Source organism: Mustela nivalis (genome assembly GCF_964662115.1).
Source record: "Mustela nivalis genome assembly, chromosome: 14".
Classification (NCBI taxonomy): Eukaryota; Metazoa; Chordata; class Mammalia; order Carnivora; family Mustelidae; genus Mustela; species Mustela nivalis.
In genome coordinates, this window is record NC_139033.1 from 88,799,880 (window position 1) to 88,820,648 (window position 20,769).

General features: G+C 40.7%; 1 protein-coding gene across 16 annotated transcripts in view; it reads right to left on the reverse strand.

The window, feature by feature from the left end:
• Positions 1-20,752, reverse strand: part of EWSR1 (EWS RNA binding protein 1) — a 31,102-nt gene extending 10,350 nt beyond the window's left edge. Inside the window, exons 1-12 of one of the 16 annotated variants that reach the window (XM_082698064.1) lie at positions 20,624-20,752; positions 16,483-16,519; positions 16,289-16,340; positions 14,910-15,033; positions 14,520-14,537; positions 9,986-10,172; positions 7,802-7,969; positions 5,442-5,653; positions 4,224-4,404; positions 1,395-1,429; positions 821-853; positions 465-583 (exon numbers count right to left, since the gene is read on the reverse strand). In XM_082698064.1, coding sequence (XP_082554190.1) covers positions 465-583; positions 821-853; positions 1,395-1,429; positions 4,224-4,404; positions 5,442-5,653; positions 7,802-7,969; positions 9,986-10,172; positions 14,520-14,537; positions 14,910-15,033; positions 16,289-16,340; positions 16,483-16,519; positions 20,624-20,636 — 1,179 coding nt within the window. In that variant the 5' untranslated portion in view covers positions 20,637-20,752. Of the gene's footprint in view, positions 1-464; positions 584-820; positions 854-1,394; positions 1,433-4,223; positions 4,405-5,441; positions 5,654-7,801; positions 7,970-8,643; positions 10,173-14,519; positions 14,538-14,909; positions 15,037-16,288; positions 16,341-16,482; positions 16,520-20,623 lie in introns of all 16 variants that reach the window. The other 15 variants (XM_082698061.1, XM_082698063.1, XM_082698062.1 and 12 more) reach the window with 15 other exon arrangements.
• Between the last annotated feature and the right edge of the window lie 17 nt (positions 20,753-20,769).

Consider the following 20,769-nt stretch of genomic DNA (forward strand, 5'->3'; position numbering starts at 1 on the left):
GCCTACTTGTGATCTGTCAAATAAATAAATAAAATCTTAAAAAAAATTTATTTGAGAGAGAACAAAGAGCGAGCATAAGCAGGCAGAAGAGCAAAAGGGAGAGGAAGAAGGAGACTCCATGCTGAGCAGAGAGCCTGATGCGGGACTCGATCCCAGGACCCTGGGACCATGACCTGAACTGAAGGCAGACACTTTACCAACTGAGCTACCCAGGCGCCCCAAAAGGACGGAACTGTGAAGTATGCCCACGCATGTTTGGCATTTTTCTACAAAAAATCAAAGGTTTTTTTTTTTGTTGTTTTTTTCCCCCTTTGGTATTTTAAGTAACAAACCACAATATACCCAGAAAGAAAAGTCAGGCAACTTCAGAAGCAGTCAGATATTCAGCAATTTTTTAACATCATCTCTTTAAAATTTCTGCTGATTTGAAAGATCTTCCTGCTCACAGTTACACTTTTACTTACCTTAACAACTCCACACTGCTTAAAAAAGTCAGCCAGATCATCTAAAGTCACATTGTCATTTAAGCCTTGCACATAAATTGCACTGTTGTCAGAATCTTCATCTGGATCTACAGGTGGGCCTTACAGAGAAAAAAGACAAGGGAATTATTGTCCTGTATCTATAGAGACTGATTAACCCACTAGTCTCTACTGCTCACTGCTATTTTGAGTAGCTGCTCATGATAAAAGGAGCCCCAAACTGCCTCTGACAGCAAGAATATCACACTGATCTCCCAGGCTGCTGAGCTCTAGCAGAAGTTACTTCTGTGCTGTTCATTTATAAAGGCATGATACAAAATTCAAGAATTCAGAATTACCTAGATCAAGATCTGGTCCTTCATCCATGGGTCCTGCCAACCAGGAAAGATCATATAAAATATTATTAGTGCACGTCTTGCAAGCTATAAATCTTACAAACACACATAGCTATCTACTATACCACCATTTGATGGGGCTTCATTTTAAACTCAAAATGACCCGCACTGCTAAAATGGAGCAGTGCCCCTTTAACATTTGTGAAATATTTGCTAGGGTTTTGCTTTTTTTTTTTTCTGGTTTGCTTTTAAACCATTAACCAAATACACTCTCAAAAAGCTTATGTGCCAAATTAGTGTTAAATTTAAGTCAAAAATTTTCCTCCAAACATACCAAATTTAAAAAACGTATTCTCCCCCACATTACAGAAGCAGTTGCTCAATACTTCAAGTTACCCTTTGTTTTGTAACCATAGGTTAACCTTATTACCCCTAAGACAATGCCGGCAGTACCCATTAGTCTCTTTGTATAGATCATTTTTAAACCGCTTATGAAACTAATAAAAAATTATAGTTTTCTAAAAACTGACTGTATTTTTTTTTTAAACACTATCCATGGTAATACTCAAAAACTTACCACCAGGCTTATTGAAGCCACCTCGCTCTCCAGCGCTGCTGGGGGGATAAACGAAGAAATGAAGGCCTTTCCCTTTAAAAGCCAGTACCGCTCTGAGCCTTGGGGGGGCTCGTGGGGAAGAAGGGCACTGGCTAAACACATCTCCAAACAATGCATCTCTCTCATCTCGTCACTATGCCTTTCTTCAGGGCAGCTTGCTCAAATTTCCTTTATATACAACCTTGCTTGTCTGATTGTACACACCAGTGTGGTTGGTTCCTTTCATTTCGGGGGCTGGTATTAATAGTGCAATACTTGGCAAATAGGGGCGAAAAGAATCAATCCCAAAACACCCACCCCCTCAGCTGAAAAACAGGGAGAGTTTGGTTGCAGAAAGGAGTAGCAAGCAGGGGCAACTGCTTTCCATGTTCATAAAGGTGCACCCTCAACCTCTCCTAGGGGAGAGCCAAGTGAGGCTTCCTAACAAGTCACAGAGTGTAATAAAGCAGGAGACAACCACATTAAACGCCTACAACAAACATCAGAGGACGCATCCAGCCAATCTTCAGCATAAAGCCATACAATTCAGGGAACTAATGGATTTAACAATCGCTGTGAAAGGAGAATTTACAACAAATATCAAGGCTCAATAGACTGGGGGTGCAACTTTATAGACACATCAGTTGAGGACAGTGATGACAGCAGTATAAAATGACTGCCTTACATACTGTAAATTGGGGAAGGGAACATGATGGGTCTTTCTTATTTTTCCTTTAAGATTTAAATAAAGGCAGCTCCTCACTGGGAGGCCCTGAGATTTTTCTAACCAGTATTGCACCTTTAATACCTGAATATACAATTTCAAGCTGTTGCATGCAGCTTTGTTTCCTTTTTAAAAGTACACACCATAAAATGTTCTCTCTCTTTAAACACAAAAGTTTACACTTTAATGTTACACAATTCTAGAGTATTATACCTCCTCTGGTTCATTACCAAATAACAAGTATGCAGTTACCAAAGTTACAGAAGGATTCCATTTATACAATGAATACATTTTGTTAAAAATATTCTATGTATATTTTTCCTCTCCATATGGACACCGTGTCTAGTCCCACTTTTCATTATGCTGCCGGCTGAGTACTGAGTACGGGTACTTTTTAAGTATTGAAGTGTATACAAGGCTCTCACTTTGTAACCTGTAGCATATAAATGCGACAAAGCATGTTAAAAAGTTTCCACGTTTAACAGCCAATGAAAATATCAAAATACTGAGGCAATGAAAAAGGGCATGTTAACAACATTGAGTGCCTTACCTGCAGAAGACACTGAAAACCATCACCACACCAGAGTAAAAAAGAGGGGGAGGGGAGAATGCCCCTGTCCTGTCCCCAAGGGATCCAACCGACTGCTTCACAGTCAGTTGAAAAACCTGTGGGGAAAGCCACAACTTTTTTCTATGGCTCCAGGAGAGACTTCTCGTCCAGAAAGAGGGGATCCCTTTACTAGCAAAATTAGTAGAATTATCACTTCTGGAATATTAAAATGAATGAACTCGAAATTGGTTTTGCAATTGGAAAATACTAAGAATTCTAGGTGATTGGAGAAGATGTGATGATAGTAATTTCAAGTGTCTATGTCTATTTTAAAACATCCATAAAGAAGTGAAACCTTTATAATGGAATGACATTCTCCAAATCAGTCTGATTTTACTTAATACCAAATTGTTCATCAATTTTTTAATGTTGTCAAGTAACTGTTTCTTCCAATAAAGATTTCACCAGACTTTTAAGTTATGCAGAATATGCAGAACCATTATTTTCAATCAGTTATCTTTCAATAGGATACAAATATGAAGAACACAAAAATTAAAGATTAACTTTTTATCTAATTTTGAAGTCCACATCTATAAAAAGAAACCCTACCCAATTTTTTCTTGAACCAATGGTGTCACCAAATCCAATTTATACTTAATATCTTAATATGTAACATTCTGCATAACTTTTTTTTTTTTTTTTTTTTTACTAGTTTATATAGGGACAGAACACACACAGAACTAAACCTTCTGGATTATGTTAACCACCAACAGTATACCTCACCTTCATTAAAAGTACAGACACCGGAAAGGGAAGAAGGGGTAGGACAAGGGAGGGGAGGGGCAGGCACAGATAGCAGGGTTATGTTATTGATCTAAACAAAGTTTTCTAAACCAGATTGTGCCATCAATCAAAATGGTCAAACCGATTTAGACTTTCCAAAATCTCCAAATAGGGAGTGATCCTGTAACTATATACATTACTCTGCAAAAAACTTTTAGATTTTTCTGTGTACCAGGTGCACTTCAGGCCATAGTTCAGGGGTTATGGGACCAAGATCTTCATCATTATGTTCAACAATTCCAAGTACGAACAGAAGTTGGGGACAAACACTGTGGAAAACAGCTCCATTTCTTTTCTGCAGTATATATACACCAGGTATTTCAAGACAACCATTCAGAGGTAATTAGTTAAAAACCTAGGGGTGTTAGAAGGGTTGTGTGTGTTCCATCCCAAATCTATTACCCACAGAGGCTTTTGACCTCTGGAAACCATGAAGGGAACTGAAAGCTCTTGTTTCAAAACCATTCTTTGTTCTCCCCAACCCAACGAAGTAGACTGGCAGGGAAATAAGCGAACTGCCACTTAATCTATGCCACAAAGATGACATTTCCATGTTTTAGAAGATGGCCTGGGCTCAACTGATTGTCCATGGAAATGCAGAAATAAATTTCTTATGTCTTTCAGTCCCTTCTTTCCATTGAAAATCCTATGGATGAAACAAAATTAGATAAAAGGAGAAAAGGTTTGCTCTTACCCCATTCCACCGCGTCCTCCTCCCCGCCCACCTCTGCTCATGCCTCCACGATCAAATCCCCCTCTTCCCCTGCCCCGGTTATCAGGGCCACTCATGCTCCGGTTTTCTCCTGGTCCGGAAAATCCTCCAGACTCCTGCCCATAAACACCCATGCTACTGGGGTGGTCCTGTCGGAATGAACCTGAGGAAAGAGTCACATCTGTAAGCCATGGACCAGCATTTGAACCACTGCCTGTCGTACTTCTCCTGGAATCACAGAATGCTCAATTGCAAGGCACTAACCAAGGCACCATCTTCTTTAAACCTAACAAAGCACCTCTAATCATGTAGGATCTTTTAACTTTAACAAAAACTGCAGGTTCAACAGAGCTGAGGTAACCTTACATAGTTAGCCTGGGAATAAAACACCCAAGTAAGAAAAAGCCCTCTGGTCAACAGTTTATAGGGTTTTGTATCCTATGATGCCTCCAAAACCTGCTTCTTTAAACTACTCTCAAGAAACAAAAACCGGAGGCAGGTTTCTTAGGGCTTTATTATGTTGCTGAAGCTTGGGCTCCATCAAGAAGCACTACTCATCTCATAGCCGGAATGAAACATGCCCATGGATGGAGTTTCATTAACAACTATCCAGGTAAAAATTAAATTGTGAAGACAGTTTTGAGTTTTTGGTTACTTCTCCATGTAAAACTAAGTGTTCTATGAGAAGAACCCCCTCCCCCCTTTTTTTGCTTTATAGATGTAAAAAAACCAAACCCAAAATACAACATTTACTTGACCACCAAAACTGCAGTTTAAAAAAAAAAAACGAAAGAAAGAAAGAAAGAAAAAAAAAAAAAAAAAAAAAAAAAAAAACCCACACCCAAACTGCACTAGTCTCCAGAGCTATCTGTTCATGCCCTTTTAATGAATTGGGGTGGGCAGGCCACAGAAATGCCAGCTTCACTCACTGTATGTAACACCTCCTCAGAGAGCAAGGCTGGCATCTTAAATGTTTTCTCTGGTTAGTTACAAGCTCTTTCTTTCTTTGCAAGGCCTACTACCAATTAAATTGGAGAAAAGCACTCAGGTCTTTAATGGGACATCCAAGCAGTTAGCCAGGATGTTATGACCTAAAGATGCCCTGGAGTCCAAAAGTAAACAACCATAAAGACCATTTCCCCATGTTCAGAAACTCCAAACATAATCATTCTTATTTGGTTTTCTCTCTTAGCAACTCACTCTGCTGCCCGTAGCTGCTGCTCTGTTGGCTATATTGACTTGGAGCCTGGCTGTAGGATCCAGTTTGGGGGGGATAACTAGTGGGCGGCTGCTGCCCATAGCTGCTTTGTTGACCATAGCTACTCTGCTGTCCATAGCTGCTCGGCTGCCCATAGGTGTTCTGCTGAGAGTAACTGCTCTGATCATAACTAGCCGGCTGTGTAGAGGAGTAGCTGAAAAAAAGAAAAAAAGCTTTTTAGGAAGGCGAGGGTCATTACTTCTTCAAGCCCCCTAAATATAAAAGATTTTCATAGCACGTGACATAGAAACCCTTAAAAACACTTTCTACAATCAACAGTTTCAATTTAAAATAAGTGATTATTTTGGTATTCAGAACAAAGTTTTAAATGCAAAACAAGGGAAAACTACTAAAAACAAATATATATCATTATATAACCCTTAAGAGTCTCCTCTTTTACCTCCCACCCCCTTAAAACCACAGTTTTCAAGTAAATTCAAGGCAAATTTGGGAATATGGTGTTTTCTGCATTCAGGGAAGAATGTGTGCACGTGTGCTCAGAGGAAAAGCCATGGTGGACCAAGTCTGCCTCCAACAATTCTTCAGTCACGATAGTGACTGTTCTGAAGGTACAGGCTGCCTGATGTGTCTGTGGCCACACAGATATGGCAATCTTCTGACATCTGTTCAAGTTTCAAATTGTTTCGCTATACATCATATACAGTTTTAAACTTTCAGACATGCCTGATCATCTACTAAATCTTAAGATGGATAAGGAAATTTCAGAATCAAGGCCCTAGACAAGAGTATTAAGTGGGTCTTCATCTTTTGACATGACAACCACATGACAGGGAACTAACCAAGGGTACCTTCTTACATAGAAATAAAGTTCGAAAGAACTGCTATTAAACTTTAGATGAACTATGGAAATGAAAATAAAGACACTGTATTTAAAAGTACGACTAAACTAAGCCGTTATCCTATCTCCCAACATGGCTGTATGGACTCAATAGCTTCTCTTCAGTGTAGTGTTTATTCAATGGGCCAGATCAACCACCCCCAGCAGCACAGGCACAGGTGGGCTCTGAGGAAGAACTGCTGTAAGCCCTGCCCACAGATGCTCTACGCGGTATACTTACCAAGTCAGCTGTATTTTGTTCCCAAACCTGTTCACACCTGCTGCACTTTCATGTGTAAATCAATGACACTGAGTGCAAAAAAGGGAAATGCTACCTCTACCAAAACTAAGTTAACACTTTAGGAAACAATTCAGACAGTTCATTTGAAAACCTGCTTCTAATTAAATATAAGTGGGAAAACTTGAAGTTCTTCCCCTACTTTACAAGAAACCCAAATGAGATTCTGTAGCTGTTAGGGTGGTTAACTTAGGACAGAGAGTACAGAATAAACCTGTAGATGAAAGTCCTGGCCCAATCATTAAAAGACTTGTGCATGGGGGCGCCTGGGTGGCTCAGTGAGTTAACCCCTACACTGGGTTCCCTGCTCAGCAAGAAGCCTGCCCTCTCCCTCTCCCCTGCTTGTGCTCTCTATCGAAGAAACAACATATTAAAAAAAGAGTTGTGTGTGAATGGACCTCAAGTGAGGTTAAACATAAAATGATTAAAATGAAGTTTCTTTCTTTTCATGTCTTCCACTTTACCCATCCTAACTACACTGGAGGTGGCTTCTACGGTTGGGTTTACCTGCTTTCATATACTTGTTTCTCATCTGTCTGAATTAACTAAAAGAGCGAAATTAAAAGGAAGAATGTAGAGTGGTAATAATGTTTTTGTGTTTATCTTTTTTTTTTTTTTTTAAAGATTTTATTTATTTATCAGAGAGAGGGGGAGAGAGCGAGCTCAGGCAGACAGAATGGCAGGCAGAGGCAGAGGGAGAAGCAGGCTCCCCGCTGAGCAAGGAGCCCGATGTGGGACTCGATCCCAGGACGCCGGGATCATGACCTGAGCCGAAGGCAGCTGCTTAACCAACTGAGCCACCCAGGCATCCCTAAAATGAAGTTTCTTTCTTTTCATGTCTTCCACTTTACCCATCCTAACTACACTGGAGGTGGCTTCTACGGTTGGGTTTACCTGCTTTCATATACTTGTTTCTCATCTGTCTGAATTAACTAAAAGAGCGAAATTAAAAGGAAGAATGTAGAGTGGTAATAATGTTTTTGTGTTTAGAGAACGAGTTACGGCCAACCGAAGACTGAAGTTTTAATGTAACAATCTGTGTTCAGGCTCATCACAGGGAGAGTCAGATAACCTATTTCACCTGAGGAAGAAGCAAGCTGGTCAATAGCCTGAAAGAAAAACTGTTACTCTACTAGCTTGCTGGCTGTGCGAACAAAGACACTGACCTGGTAGGAGGATAAGATGGTGGTGCCGTGACTGGCTGCATGGGGTAGCTCCCAGGTACCTGGGGATAACTGTAGTTACTCTGTCCATATCCTAGGCTGGGCTGGTTGTAACCCCCTGTGCTAGATTGAGGTTGACTAGTCTCAGCGGGTTTGTTACCATCCTGCGGTCTAAAAGGAGAAATAAAAAAGTAAGACTTTTTCCCCCTCAGCCATGAAAGTGGGTGAGAACTCTATAACCTCTGAGCAACATGCAATGTTAGGACTGAGCTTGGAAGTAAATACAATTGTCAACTGAATTCCATCAAACCCAGTCTCGGTCCAACTGTATTTGCTGGAAGAGAACACTAAGGGGGAGAATTAATCACATCCACAGATGAGATACCAACATGTTCCACTCGTTCCACTGCTATTAAAGGCAGTTACAGTATTTTCTATTGCCAATTTCAGTGATCTGGGAGGGGAGGTGATTTGTTAGGGAAGAAAATGCTTTTTTTCCAAAAGGGACTACTGAAGACAGACAAGAAATTGACAATAATGCAAAGTGTCATGTTAAAGTAACATTTATATAAGTTCACAGCATTTATAAATTTGGATTATTGTGTTTAAGTTTCTCATTTATTAAGAACAGACCTGAAAATACATGTTCTAACTTGGACTGCTATAAATAAATCTAACCTTGCCTGAAAGTCTCCATATGGAAATACCAGAATAGGGGAGGGAATCACCCCCTCCAGCCCCAGTTCCCAGCAATGCTTGGATGAATTGGGAAATATTAAATAATAAAAACCAATCCCAGTCCCAAAGGAACAAAACAAAACAAAATCCCCAGGGTTTTCTATTACCTTTTAGCCCTAACAGTCTGCAAGAAGACTGCAGCAAAGTGAGCTTCAGCTATAGTAAGCACACCCCCAAAAAGCAGGCAAACCAGATAAGGATGTGGAAGTACTGGTTTCTCCAGAGCTGAAAAGGGTCACAAGCCCCCTCTTTCCAGTGGAAAAGGGAGTAGTTGACACTGATCATGAGACGGTTTTAAAGTGGTAAGGACTGAAAATCAAGAAAAAAAAGGAGCCCCCCTCCAATAAAAAAAACAAAAAACAAAAAACAAAAAACTGATATATAACTCCCCACTCCAGCTATGGCTTGGATATATTGTTGCAATGGATCATCAAATGGGACTTCAAACAGCTGGTAACATTCTGAAATGCCTAGGTCAACTGAAAGGGAACCCTACAGGAATCAGTTAGTTTAGTCTAGCTACTGCACAGGATCTCTAACAGATGTAAACTACTAAGTAGCTCTGATTACTCACTGTGCACTTTAGAAGTAAATTCATGAGTGTTTGCCAGAGCTAAGTTCTTACCTCTACAGTAGGCAAAAAGTCTAGGTTACAAGTTGATCTCTTGTTTATTCCCTAAAAAGTCTTCTTTCAAATCAGAATTCAATGTTCCTTCAAGACTGTATGCAGAAGCCACCTATGTGCATTGCCTAAAGCAAAGACCTGAAATCTTCTGTTAAGTAATAATCAATACTATTTACCTGCTCATTAGTCATGGAGTATGAAACTGTTTGCCCAAATATTCACCCCAAAGCAAGGTACCCACTTAAGAATACATACTTGCCTACGATATTTAGATGACCAAGCCACTACATAATACAGAAAAAAAAATGTCAATTCTTTCCACCAAGACACAAGTGTATGACTTCCCACCTCCCCTGTACTGTGAACTGCCATGTTTTTCCCAAAGAGAAAGCTGTTATCCATTTACAAAGTCAATAAAACCAAAAGTACAATTCTATCAGTTGTTCTGTTGTGAAGGAAAACACACACTCTATTTTTTTTTTCTTTCTGGATTTGGTAAAGTAAATACAATAGTCTCCTCCTACCCTAAAAGGTCACTCTTTTAAAACTGGATGTCTAGAAACTAGACATCTGGCCAGTGACATTCCTCATCTTGGCCCCTGGATGGCACCATTTCTCTACTAAATGGAGAACAATGTGTCTGTGATGCATCCTAAAGCATTACTGTGATGACTACAAGCACACAGTGAACCTCTAAAGGTAAGTATGTTAAGAGTGACCATTAAAAAGGAAAGAAGTCCTGGAATCTCTAACTGTGCATAATTGCTCTTTCCCAAAACAGGCTGATGTGCCCTAGCATAGGAACTAGGGGAGTGTGGCCTTACCTTGCAGGTGCGGTGGCTGCCGGCTGCTGCCCATAGGCTGGGTAAGCAGGTTGAGTGCCATAAGCAGACTGAGCTGCATAGGAGGCCTGGGTGGTAGTGACCGTAGCAGTGGTGGTATCGTAAGCACCAGTGCCATAACCCTGGACAGGCTGGCTGTATGCCTGGGGGGCAGTTGGAGTAGTATAACCTAGAACAAAAGAGAACTACATCAGTTTTCTGGCTCCTCAGAGAGTGCCTAGACACTTGTTAACAAAATAATTTGTAAACCACCTACTTTAAACCATTAAAATATTTAGCCCCTTTAAATACTTCCTCCTCCACTATGAGTAGCAACTAACCAATATTTAAAGCTTAAATTGTTTGAAAGTACCCAGTTTTCAGCATAGCACTCTCTTCAGCTCTAAAAATCATACCTAACAGAAAGGAGGAAACAGGGTATACTACAGAAAGTGTTAGTACAGAAAACAAGGTTCCTGCTGCACCCTCCCCTCTGGATTCAATAGGAGAAAAGTCTGCTTTTGGGGATTCTATACTGGTCTTGCTAGCAGGTCTTCTGAACGATTAAGTTAAGTACTAGTTACGTACCCCAAAAAACTCTCAAGCAGGAATAAAATGTCCCAGAAAGGAAAAAGCAATGACACATTGCTAAAATAGCTAAAAATGATGATCCAGGTAATAGTCCTAGCATTAAAACCTGTAATTTGGAATTATTTTTCATTCAGTCCCAAGCATTCCGACATGGGCAGTTCATGTTTAATTAAAGGATGCTGAAATCCCAGAGAACATGTGTTTAATTTTCCATGGGAGATGTCTAAGAACTACTTTTGTTCCAGATAACAACTAAAAAGATGTTTGCTATCAGCAGTAAATTTTAAAATGGCACTTGAATAAAATATTACAAATTATACTTAAGAATAACCAAGACAGATTATCTTATTTGACCTTTCTGATAAATGGTTTTAATTAAACTTAATACCCTCCAAATAAACCTTTAAAATGTAGATGATGAAACCATTTAAGATTCTAGGCTTGTCATCAAATTATCCACCCTTCATTCCTTTTTTATTTACCCTTCACAAGCAAAAAAGTCTTTTTCCTGTTTGGAAAGTAGACCCTAGAGCTAGCCATGCTGGTCCCCTAACCAGGTATCCCAAAGACCTGCTGCGTTCAGAGGTATGAGGCAACCCAAGGTAGGTTCCTTCCTGCCTCTACCAGACCAGGCAGGGATGCAGACCCTTTCATCTGAACATGGCTTGCACTGTGACAAAAGCCCCCAGCCCCCCCCCCCCCCCCCCCCCCGCCTGCAGCTCCTAACCTGAGTTCTCATCCTCTGAGATGTGTCATAACCTTTCCTGGTGCTGGGCTCTTCTGACTCCTTCTAATGGTCAGTGAGCACAACAAACTAGCCATGCAATAAAAAGTTGGGTTTACATCCACCAAAAAGTAGCCTACATCTCACTAAAGTATGAGAGTTTCAGTACTTAGAGCAAATCAATTAAGATCGCTCATTTTAGTTAAAATTTAGGCCTTAAACTTCAGTTAGAATTAAGTGTCCTTATTATACATACAACTTACTCGTCAACAACAAACACCAACTTCTCTTTTTACATAAGCGTTACCTCCTGTAGCATAGAGTCTAATACTTTTTTCCCCACTCCAAACATTTTAGGGAAATTCTGAAACTAATACACAAAGACAGTAATTTCCTTCTCAAACTGCTAGGCTGAAATATGTAAGAAAGCATAATGCACAAAACAGAGAACCTCAAGCAATGAAGTTTTTTGAGTTTGCAAGTCATCCATCTGTTTATTTAATTTAAAAGTGCTTTGCAGGGGCACCTGGGTGGCTCAATGGGTTAAGCCTCTGCCCTGCCCTCAGCTCAGGTCATGATCTCAGGGTCCTAGGATCGAGCCCCGCATCGGGCTCTCTGCTCGACAGAGAGCCTGCTTCCCCCGACATCCCTCTGCTTACTTGTGATCTCTGTCGAATAAATAAAATCTTTAAAAATAAATAAATAAAAGTGCTTTGCGGAGTCCTAATGTCAACTATATAAAGCACTCATTTATTTAAATTTAACTGGAATCTAATTCCACCTACCCCATTACTCCTACACAGATTTTTTTCCCCTACACGATGACAAGACCATCTATAAGATTCACAAGGGCAATTAAAAACAACAGCAACAACAAAGACTGATCGGGGAAATAACCAATATTATAAAACTATACAGTAACTGTTAGAGCCTTGGAGTGCTAAAGATTACGGTAATAGACACTGAGTTAATTAATAATCTTTAATTAATCTCTAGTACCCACACAAACGGCCAGGCAAATGAGCAAAAATTAACAGAGCAAAATGATTTAATGAAAATAAAAAAGACCAATGGCAAAAGACAACACATCTACTCTGTGCTGACGACTTTAAGGAAAAAGGTAGTAAACATTACACAAATCAACCAAAATTTTTGTTTAACTTGAACAGTAAAAACTAAAGTTTCTATTCTAACTAATGAAATGAGAATTTATATGGCCACTTTCTCTTAAAGCCTAATTTAAAAAATTCTATTAGGAGAAAAGGGTTTTTTTCTACATTCTGCTCAATAATTATCCAATGACTTTTATGTGTAAAGACTACATGAAGGAAGGAAAAATGTGTGCTTGAAGCCACTTACTAACTCTGAGAGTCCTAACTTAGTTTGGTTCAGCCTCACTTTGCCCATCCAGTTTAATTCCAGTCTCTACACTCCAAAGGTCGATTGGAGCATTAAGGGAGGTATGTATGGTTCTCCATAAACTATAAAATCCATAAAACAGTCCTTATTAAGTGCAGTCTCTTGCTCATCAAAGCCACTGATTTCTGTATCAGAATGTCCTATGTTTGTGTGCTCACAGTGGGATTTGTTCAATTAATGACAATAAGAACACAGGACTCTAAAGAACCTAGAAGACCGTGTGTTTCCTATAAGTGACTTTATCATATTCGTATAAAATGATCTAGAAATGCCAAAGGCTTAATCTAAGCTGTATTATTTATCTTCAAATGATACTTATTTTTAAAAATGAGGGAAAGCTGGGGTGCTTTGGGGCTCAGTCAGTTAAGTGTCTGCCTTTGGCTCAGGTCATGATCCCAGGGTCTGGGATCCAGCCCCACGTCAAGGTCCCTGCTTAGCAGGGAGCCTGCTTCTCCCTCTCCCTCTCCCTGCCACTCCCCCTGCTTGTGCATACTCTGTCAAAATAAAGAAATAAAACCTTAAAAAAAAAAAAAAAAAAAAAGAGGGAAGGTGGTCAAAAACTACAAAGTTCTGGTTGCAAAATAATATTCAGGGATGTAACCTACAGCATGGTGATTATAGTTAATAAACTGTATTGTGTATTTTAAAGTTGATAAGAGAATAGACCTTGGATGTTCTCACTGCAAGAGAAAGTTTGTTAACTGTGTGGGCCAACGGATGTTAACTAGATTTTCTGTGGTAATCATTTCACAACATAAACAAATATGGGATCATTAGGCTGTATACCTCAACCTCCTATTATGTATCAATCATAATCTATAAAAAATTAAAATAGTTTGAACATGTAAAGTTCAGTCTCACAATTTCAAAATTCTGTGCTAAAAATCCAAACTGTGTAGTTCTAGCTCCAGCTTTTCCTTCAGCTGCAGCTAACACCAGCAGAAGTGTAAATAGGTCCCATCCTATTTGAGATATACATTAGCTACACAGATTAGGAAATACTGCCCATCTAATCCAGGACACTGTCACTCAAGGACATAAATTACAGATATAGATTTTTCCCCTACTAAAGACTCTGAGATAAGATGACGTGTAACTTAGGGAATTGAAAATAGTTTGAAAATAGGAGTTCTTACGTTTTTAAGACTTTTGTATTCAATATTCCCTTCTAATAATAAAGACAAGAATGGGTAGATAGGAAGAAGGAAGGGTTTCTAAAAATGTTACACAGCAGCACTAAACATAAAAATTCTTGTAAGTTTTTCACATACTCCACTCAATCCTAGTATGAAGATACAATTTATTCTAATTCTCAGAATAGTTTATCTTTTAGCTCCCCGGAATGCTGTCCTTTAACACACACTATGAATTAAAATAATTCATTAACATTTAAAACAAAAAATAAAATGTATCTGGACTGGAAACCAACCAAGAGACAAACATTACATGCAGGGTGGCGGTCTGTTCCGCTAAATAAATCTACTCATGCAATCTATCCTTCAGGGAATAGGGGGCAATCAGCTGGGAAATAGTCATCTGAAATACCTTTGGGAAAGTGAACAACTATTATTAAGGCCTGACACAAAATAATGTAAAATAAAGCAAAACCTCTCCCAAAATCACAAAAAGAAAAGAACATGGATCTGTGAATGGCACCTGAAGCAATTTCCCATTAGCACCTTGTTGTGTGTGATGTTAGAAAGTTTGAGGGTTAAACAGATGATAACACCTAAAGGGTCAACATTACAAGGTTAGACAAGATGAAAAGCATTTCCCATGCAAGAATGAGCAGGATAGTCAAACCTGTACTGGTCCCTTCTACTGTGGAAAGCACAAAACAAAAAGTAGAGGGTACACTATCAGATGAAGCAAACAGATGTGAAAATCAGTTTGATTTTAAGCAGCTCACTTTAAGAAGGCTCATTCTTACCCAGTATTACCATTAGCACAATCTTTTACATATTTTCCATTTTGTTTTAAGATTATTCGATACACTGACTGAAATAGTTAAAAGGAAATTATCCCACCCACATTCTTTCAGAAATGCTTCAGAAGACTATAAGGGAATGGGAATAAAGGATCCTCAGATGCCAAGGTATGGAAAAGAATATACACCTGAGGACATACATAACAAGATTCTTAGCAAACACCCCAGTGGCTATGATCTAAAAGTCTCTCCAAGGCAGGCCTTACCAGCAGGAGGCTGTCCATAAGAAGTTGCATAGGCGGTCTGCCCATAGGTAGCAGTGGTCTGAGCTTGGGTATAGCTGACATCAGTGGGCTGTCCATAGGTTCCATAACTTTGCTGCCCATATGCCTGCTCAAAGAAAAATGGATGCAAGTTCATATATAAACCTTGTATTTTAGTTTTAAAAAAAAAAAAGACTTATTTCTAAGTCTCTAAATTGGAAGAATCAAAGCCAGAACTACTGCTTTCTAGTAAACATTGTAAAAAACAGGCAAGTGATCACAGTATCATGAATGCTTGCTTTCCCTTACCTAATCCACTTGTATTTTTATAAACTTAATGACAAAAAAGTTCCTGAGATAATGAGGCAAACTCTCAGTTAACTATACAGGAGATTAACAAGACACTCTCAAGGGACGGGCAATAACGGAACAGGTGTGTAATTGCCAGCACTTAGCGTAGCACCGTTTTTAGCAACTGGAGATGAGTGTTAGAAGACAAAACGAACCATGAGAAAGAAAAGGAAAATGGGATTAAAATCTGTTAGTTTGAAAACCAGATTTTCAGCTTGACCTGAATATTTAAAAATTTACACCACTTCGAAGAAAATGAACCAGAACACTGCAGTCTCCTTAAGATTAACATCAAAAACTGTCTTTTGAACTTGGGACATCAGTAATCTGGCAAGGAATGAGGTATTCTTCCAGCTATTAGCATGATCACATTCTAGATTTGAATGACCAGTTATGTAAGACCTGTCAGAGCCATCACACATCTTCTGTCCTAGAATATTTCAATGGCAGTTATTAGTATCCATTTTATGTCACTGACCATTTCAGAATTCGAAGTGGTCTTGAGAACACTAGGATGCTAATTTCTAGAATCTGTTGGCCTAGGCTTTTAAACACAAACTCATGTACTGGAAAGGGCTCAGAAGTTCTGTAGCTAGGCAGCCATATAGAGCTGACCCTGTCATTTACTATGTGGCCACTGGCAAATGACCTCTCTTTGTGCTGCAATTTTTTCGTTTGCAAAATGTCCTAATAACACCTTCTTTTGCAGAACTACTATAAAACTAAATTCAATTAATTTAAACATAATACAATATGTAAAGGACCAACTAACTACTGAGCAGGGCACTTAACTTGAGAAATGATACTAGAAAGGTGTGGAGAGCTAGCAACTCCCAATTTGGGGAGGGTGTCATTTATAATGGCACTCCCACTGTGAAGTATAAAACACCTGAGTACTTAAATGATTATAAGCACATTATACTTTCCTAGTACCTGATTTTTTAAAAAGAGCTGTACCAGCTGTTGTTTTAATGGATGACAGAAATACTTTGTTTTGGGATATAACCACATCCAAATATCTTAAAGATTACCTGGGTGGTCTGTGCATATCCTTGAGTGGGTTGGGCGGTGTATGCACTGTAGCTGTAAAAGAAATTAAATGCAAGAACTGAATACAGAGCATTCAGATTCCATTAAAAAGTCCTCTACAACTCCAGGAGGCTTGGTACTCTAAAAACATTATAATCAATCACACCCAAAGTACAGTTACAAGAGACTGACTTACCCCTGCTGGGCTGCAGCTTGGCTGTATGTACTGTAATCTAGAGAAAACGAGAAGAGAAAATAATGTGAAGTCAGCAGAGACAAGAAGAAGGAAAAAATAGAGGGAGGAGGAATTCAGGTGGAGGAAGATAAATTCTTTAAACTGTTCATAGACAGGAAGTACAGGCCAACACAGATCCAAATAAGTATGTCTTCTCCCTTAACACCAAACCAAAATATGAGTCTAAGCCAGTTAAATTCAGAAAGTTTGAAATACAGTGCCAGCTAATGAGGTCAAGATCAGCTGATCTGGCAGATACTTTAAAGGTTCCCATGACCACAACCCCCCCCTTAACTGCAGGCTGTCATTTCAAATACAACATCATCATCCTGAGATTAACAGAAAACAAGACGAACCAACACGAACAGAAGTTTTACCTTCATATAAAAACGAGGCATGCCACAATATTACAGTGTTTAACATCAGACTGGTTACAATAGCAGCTGCATCTCCCCAAAACCTAGTTTTTCTATCACTCCTTCACTAACCATAATTCCACAGCAGAGCTGTGACATACATGGAGGGGCAAAAGCCATCATCTCAAGTCAGTATTTCAAAGGCTTTCCTGACTGTATCAGGGCTAAATTTCTAGAGTAAGTCAAAAGCTAGACACGATAAAAATCACAGCAGAGTTAAGACAGAATCCTGATAACTGGCAGAGAAAAAAGCATGTAATCTTTTTGGGAGTAATATGGTTTTAGGTAACATCAACTTTTAAAAATTCACAATGATTTCAACTCAAGAAAAAAAAAAAAGCCCACAACTTTACTTTGCTTCTCTCTAATCTTTCCTTTCTCTTTTCATATGAAATGTACAAACACACAAAAAGGGACAAAAAACTGGTCCACTGAGGGGTCTATAAAAGTAGTGAAAACAAACAGAAACTAAAATGATTAAGAAGTTTTCACAGCACTTCTGAACTAAATACATATTTTAAATAAGTTTTTTTTTTTTTTTAAATATTTACTTGACAGAGATCACAAGTAGGCAGAGAGGCAGGCAGAGAGAGGAGGAAGCAGGCTCCCTGCTGAGCAGAGAGCCCGATGCAGGGCTCCATCCCAGGACCCTGGGACCATGACCTGAGCAGAAGGCAGAGGCTTTAATCCAGAGCCACCCAGGCGCCCCTTTAAACAAGTATTTTTAAAAGTTCTGCCCAAGGCTTTGCTCTCCACAAGAAATACATATCTTATTCTATGCTAGAAAAGAGTACTGCTATTAGTACTGAACAAAAGGGTCCTTTCTTTTCCAATCAGAAAGTAGCCCCTCATTTGAAAGCTACAATGGACGTCTCAGCTCTTCACAGCTCTTCACGGAGAAGTTCCTACCCCCACACTATCCAAAGCCTGCCTCACAGTCCACCTGACCAGAGAGCATTGTGATGAATCCATCTTTCAAATTAGGATCACCTTTCTACCTCTTTACCTTAACTACTTTACTTCCTCTGTACATCCTTAACTCAGAACCCTGATTCATCAACATCAAATCAACTGCCTAAAGGTTTTGTGTAATGAACACACTGATTCAAGACAATCCTACAGCAGTTTAAGGTTAAACAGTAAGGCATTTTCAGTAGCACAACTCATGCTTTCTATGCAGCACATAAAAAATAAATGCAAATCACTTCTTCCATGTGGCATTTACAAAACAAATGATGCATCAAAAATAAAACATTTCAACCTACGTTTTGCTGAGGTGTCTTATGTGAGAAATGATTCTAAATTGCTGACATGGAAGTTCAACTTTGCAAGAGGACTTTTACACGCGAACAGTTATGTAAAACAGAAAACTGGCAAAGCTGATTCGGAACAACGAATGATCTCAGATCAGTGAGAAAGCAAACCACTTAGTCCCATGGTGGGCTAAAGGAGGGAACAAACTTGTTTCCTGAAAACTTACGTTATCTACCTATGTTAACTACCTACAACTCACAAATGTATGGAGTCAAAAATGTTCATTACACAATGGTCAGATTTTTTAGCAGTTATACTTTTGTTTTTAACCCCTAACTGTGCCGTTGAAGACCTCACTAAAAATAAAGGACAGATGGAGAAGCAAGGGCTGTAATCCAGGGGGCCTCTAAAATGCTGGCAACATTCTCTTCTTGGTGACTTGGGAGTTTGCATTGTAATTCTTTGTTAGACTGGACAAATACTCTACTCTCCTATATGTAGAAGAAAAACCATCTATCTTGACCTAAAATAGTGGCATTTAGATGCTTTAAAAACAGTAGAGATTTAGAGCTTCAAGCTACCTAGAGAGTTAAAATCAGTATGGGGCAATTGGTGGAAACCAAAAGCTTCGCTGTTAAGGTCAAGAGGTTAAGGGCACAAAAAGCTCTTAAAAGATCTAGCCTCATGCCTCCATTTTGAAGGAAAGGAAACCAAAGTCCAGATAAGCATAAGTCTCCAGCTGGCATACTACTGTGTGTCTATGTAAAACACAACTGTAATTCTACTATAATATATGGAGGTTTGCGATAAACAATTTGAGCGAAGTAAACCAAGAAACTGGCATGTCCAGCCATGCAAAAATTTCACTGTACACCTTTTGACTCCCCACGCTTCAACAGGAAAGGAGAGTAACATTCCCCCTTACAAAAATTCAAACACTGTGCTTACTAGATAGGATAACATTTGCCTATTGGAAAAGGCTCTGTAGAAAACACTTCCCACCAGGATGTGTCTTGGATTGTGGTATTTCAGAGTCCTCTCTTAGAGGGGCATTCTGAACCCTAGCACTAACAGCCAGCATTTACCTGACTGTTTTACTGATCACACAGCTCAGGGAGCCTTAAATTATCTTTAAGTTGCTGGATTCTCGACCCGTTTCAAATTAAATCTCTGAAGGACCCAGAGCTTTTCTGTCTTCCCTCGACTTCTCCCAAAGCTTCTAAGTCCTGGTAGGTAGCCTAAGAATACCCCCAGAGCCCCCCCCCCAAGCGCCCCACCCTACCAATAACCGCAGGTTAGTGCACAAACAGGCTGCGAACTACAAAGTGATGTCTACGCTACAAGGTTAAACAACTCGCGTAAACGAGACCACCCTAAATTATCACATTTGAGCGCCCATCCCGGGCTTTCTTTCAAAGTACAGCATGCGTCCCCTTTCTGTCTCTCCTATCAGTCCACGAAATATAAACAAGGCTACCGGCTTAACGTAGGAAAATAAACTTGCGAGACGATTGCTTAAGCGTAATTCAAATGCCGACTCGGGCCTTTTGTTTCTCCTAGGTCAAAGAGGCCAGAATTTTCTCGCGTAGGTATTTGGGCCTCGCTATCCGGGCTGGTCTTATTATAAAACGGATCTCCCTCGGCGTTTGCTGAAAAATGGCCCTGGGAAGCACTTAATTGCTTTTTGGAGAAGAAAGGAGGTGGGATTAATAAAAGTAATAACGAAGAAGCCGGCGGGGGGGGGGGCGCCGATTGGGGAAGCACATTCCACCCAAAACCCAGTCAGGCAGAAGTTCGGTTTTGGGCTGGAACCCGCCGAGAGAACAGCTCGGCTGCACCGGACGCCCCAGCCGACCAGGCCTATTACGGGGCGCCCGCTCATAGGTCGGCACCCCTCGGCTCACAAACCCACGAAGCCTTTTTTGTTTATTTGCTTTTCTCCCCTCCGGCTTGAGTCGCGTCCCTGGAAATGGTGGGGGGGTGGTTGGAGAAGCAGCGTTTCTGCTGCTTCTCCAGCAGCCATCGACCCCCCCCCCCCACCTCCGGTTTAGGGGTGTCGGGCTCCAGGCCTTGCCGAGCCCTCCCCCAACCCCCACGCGGGGCCCGGGAGGCCGCAGGCCCCGCCCACGTGGCGGGTGCCCGGGTGCGCGGGGCCTGCCGGCTGCCACACAATGGAGACCACGGCAGGCTCCGCGCGCCCCCGCCGCCGCATGCACCTCGCGCGCCGGGGGCGCCGGAAGGTTCCAGAACCGGCCTTCCCGGTGGGGGGAGGGGAGAAGAACGAGGGCCCTCGAGCTCGTCGGGCCGCGGCGGGTACCTCATACCCTTCTCGGCAGCTCCATTCAGTTGTCCCGGCCACCCCTAGAGACGAACGGCCCCTGATTTGGGTGTCCCGGCTGTCGCTGGCGCGACAGCGGTTCCACCACACTCACCCGTGGACGCCATTTTCTCTCCTTCCTTCTCGTTCTCTCAACGTCCGTCTCCCTCTCGCTTTCCCTCTAGGCGCCGCACTGCGCAGGCGCGAAACCCGCAACCTCGGGCGCTACCACCGGGGCAGGCCACGGGGGTGAGAGAAGGA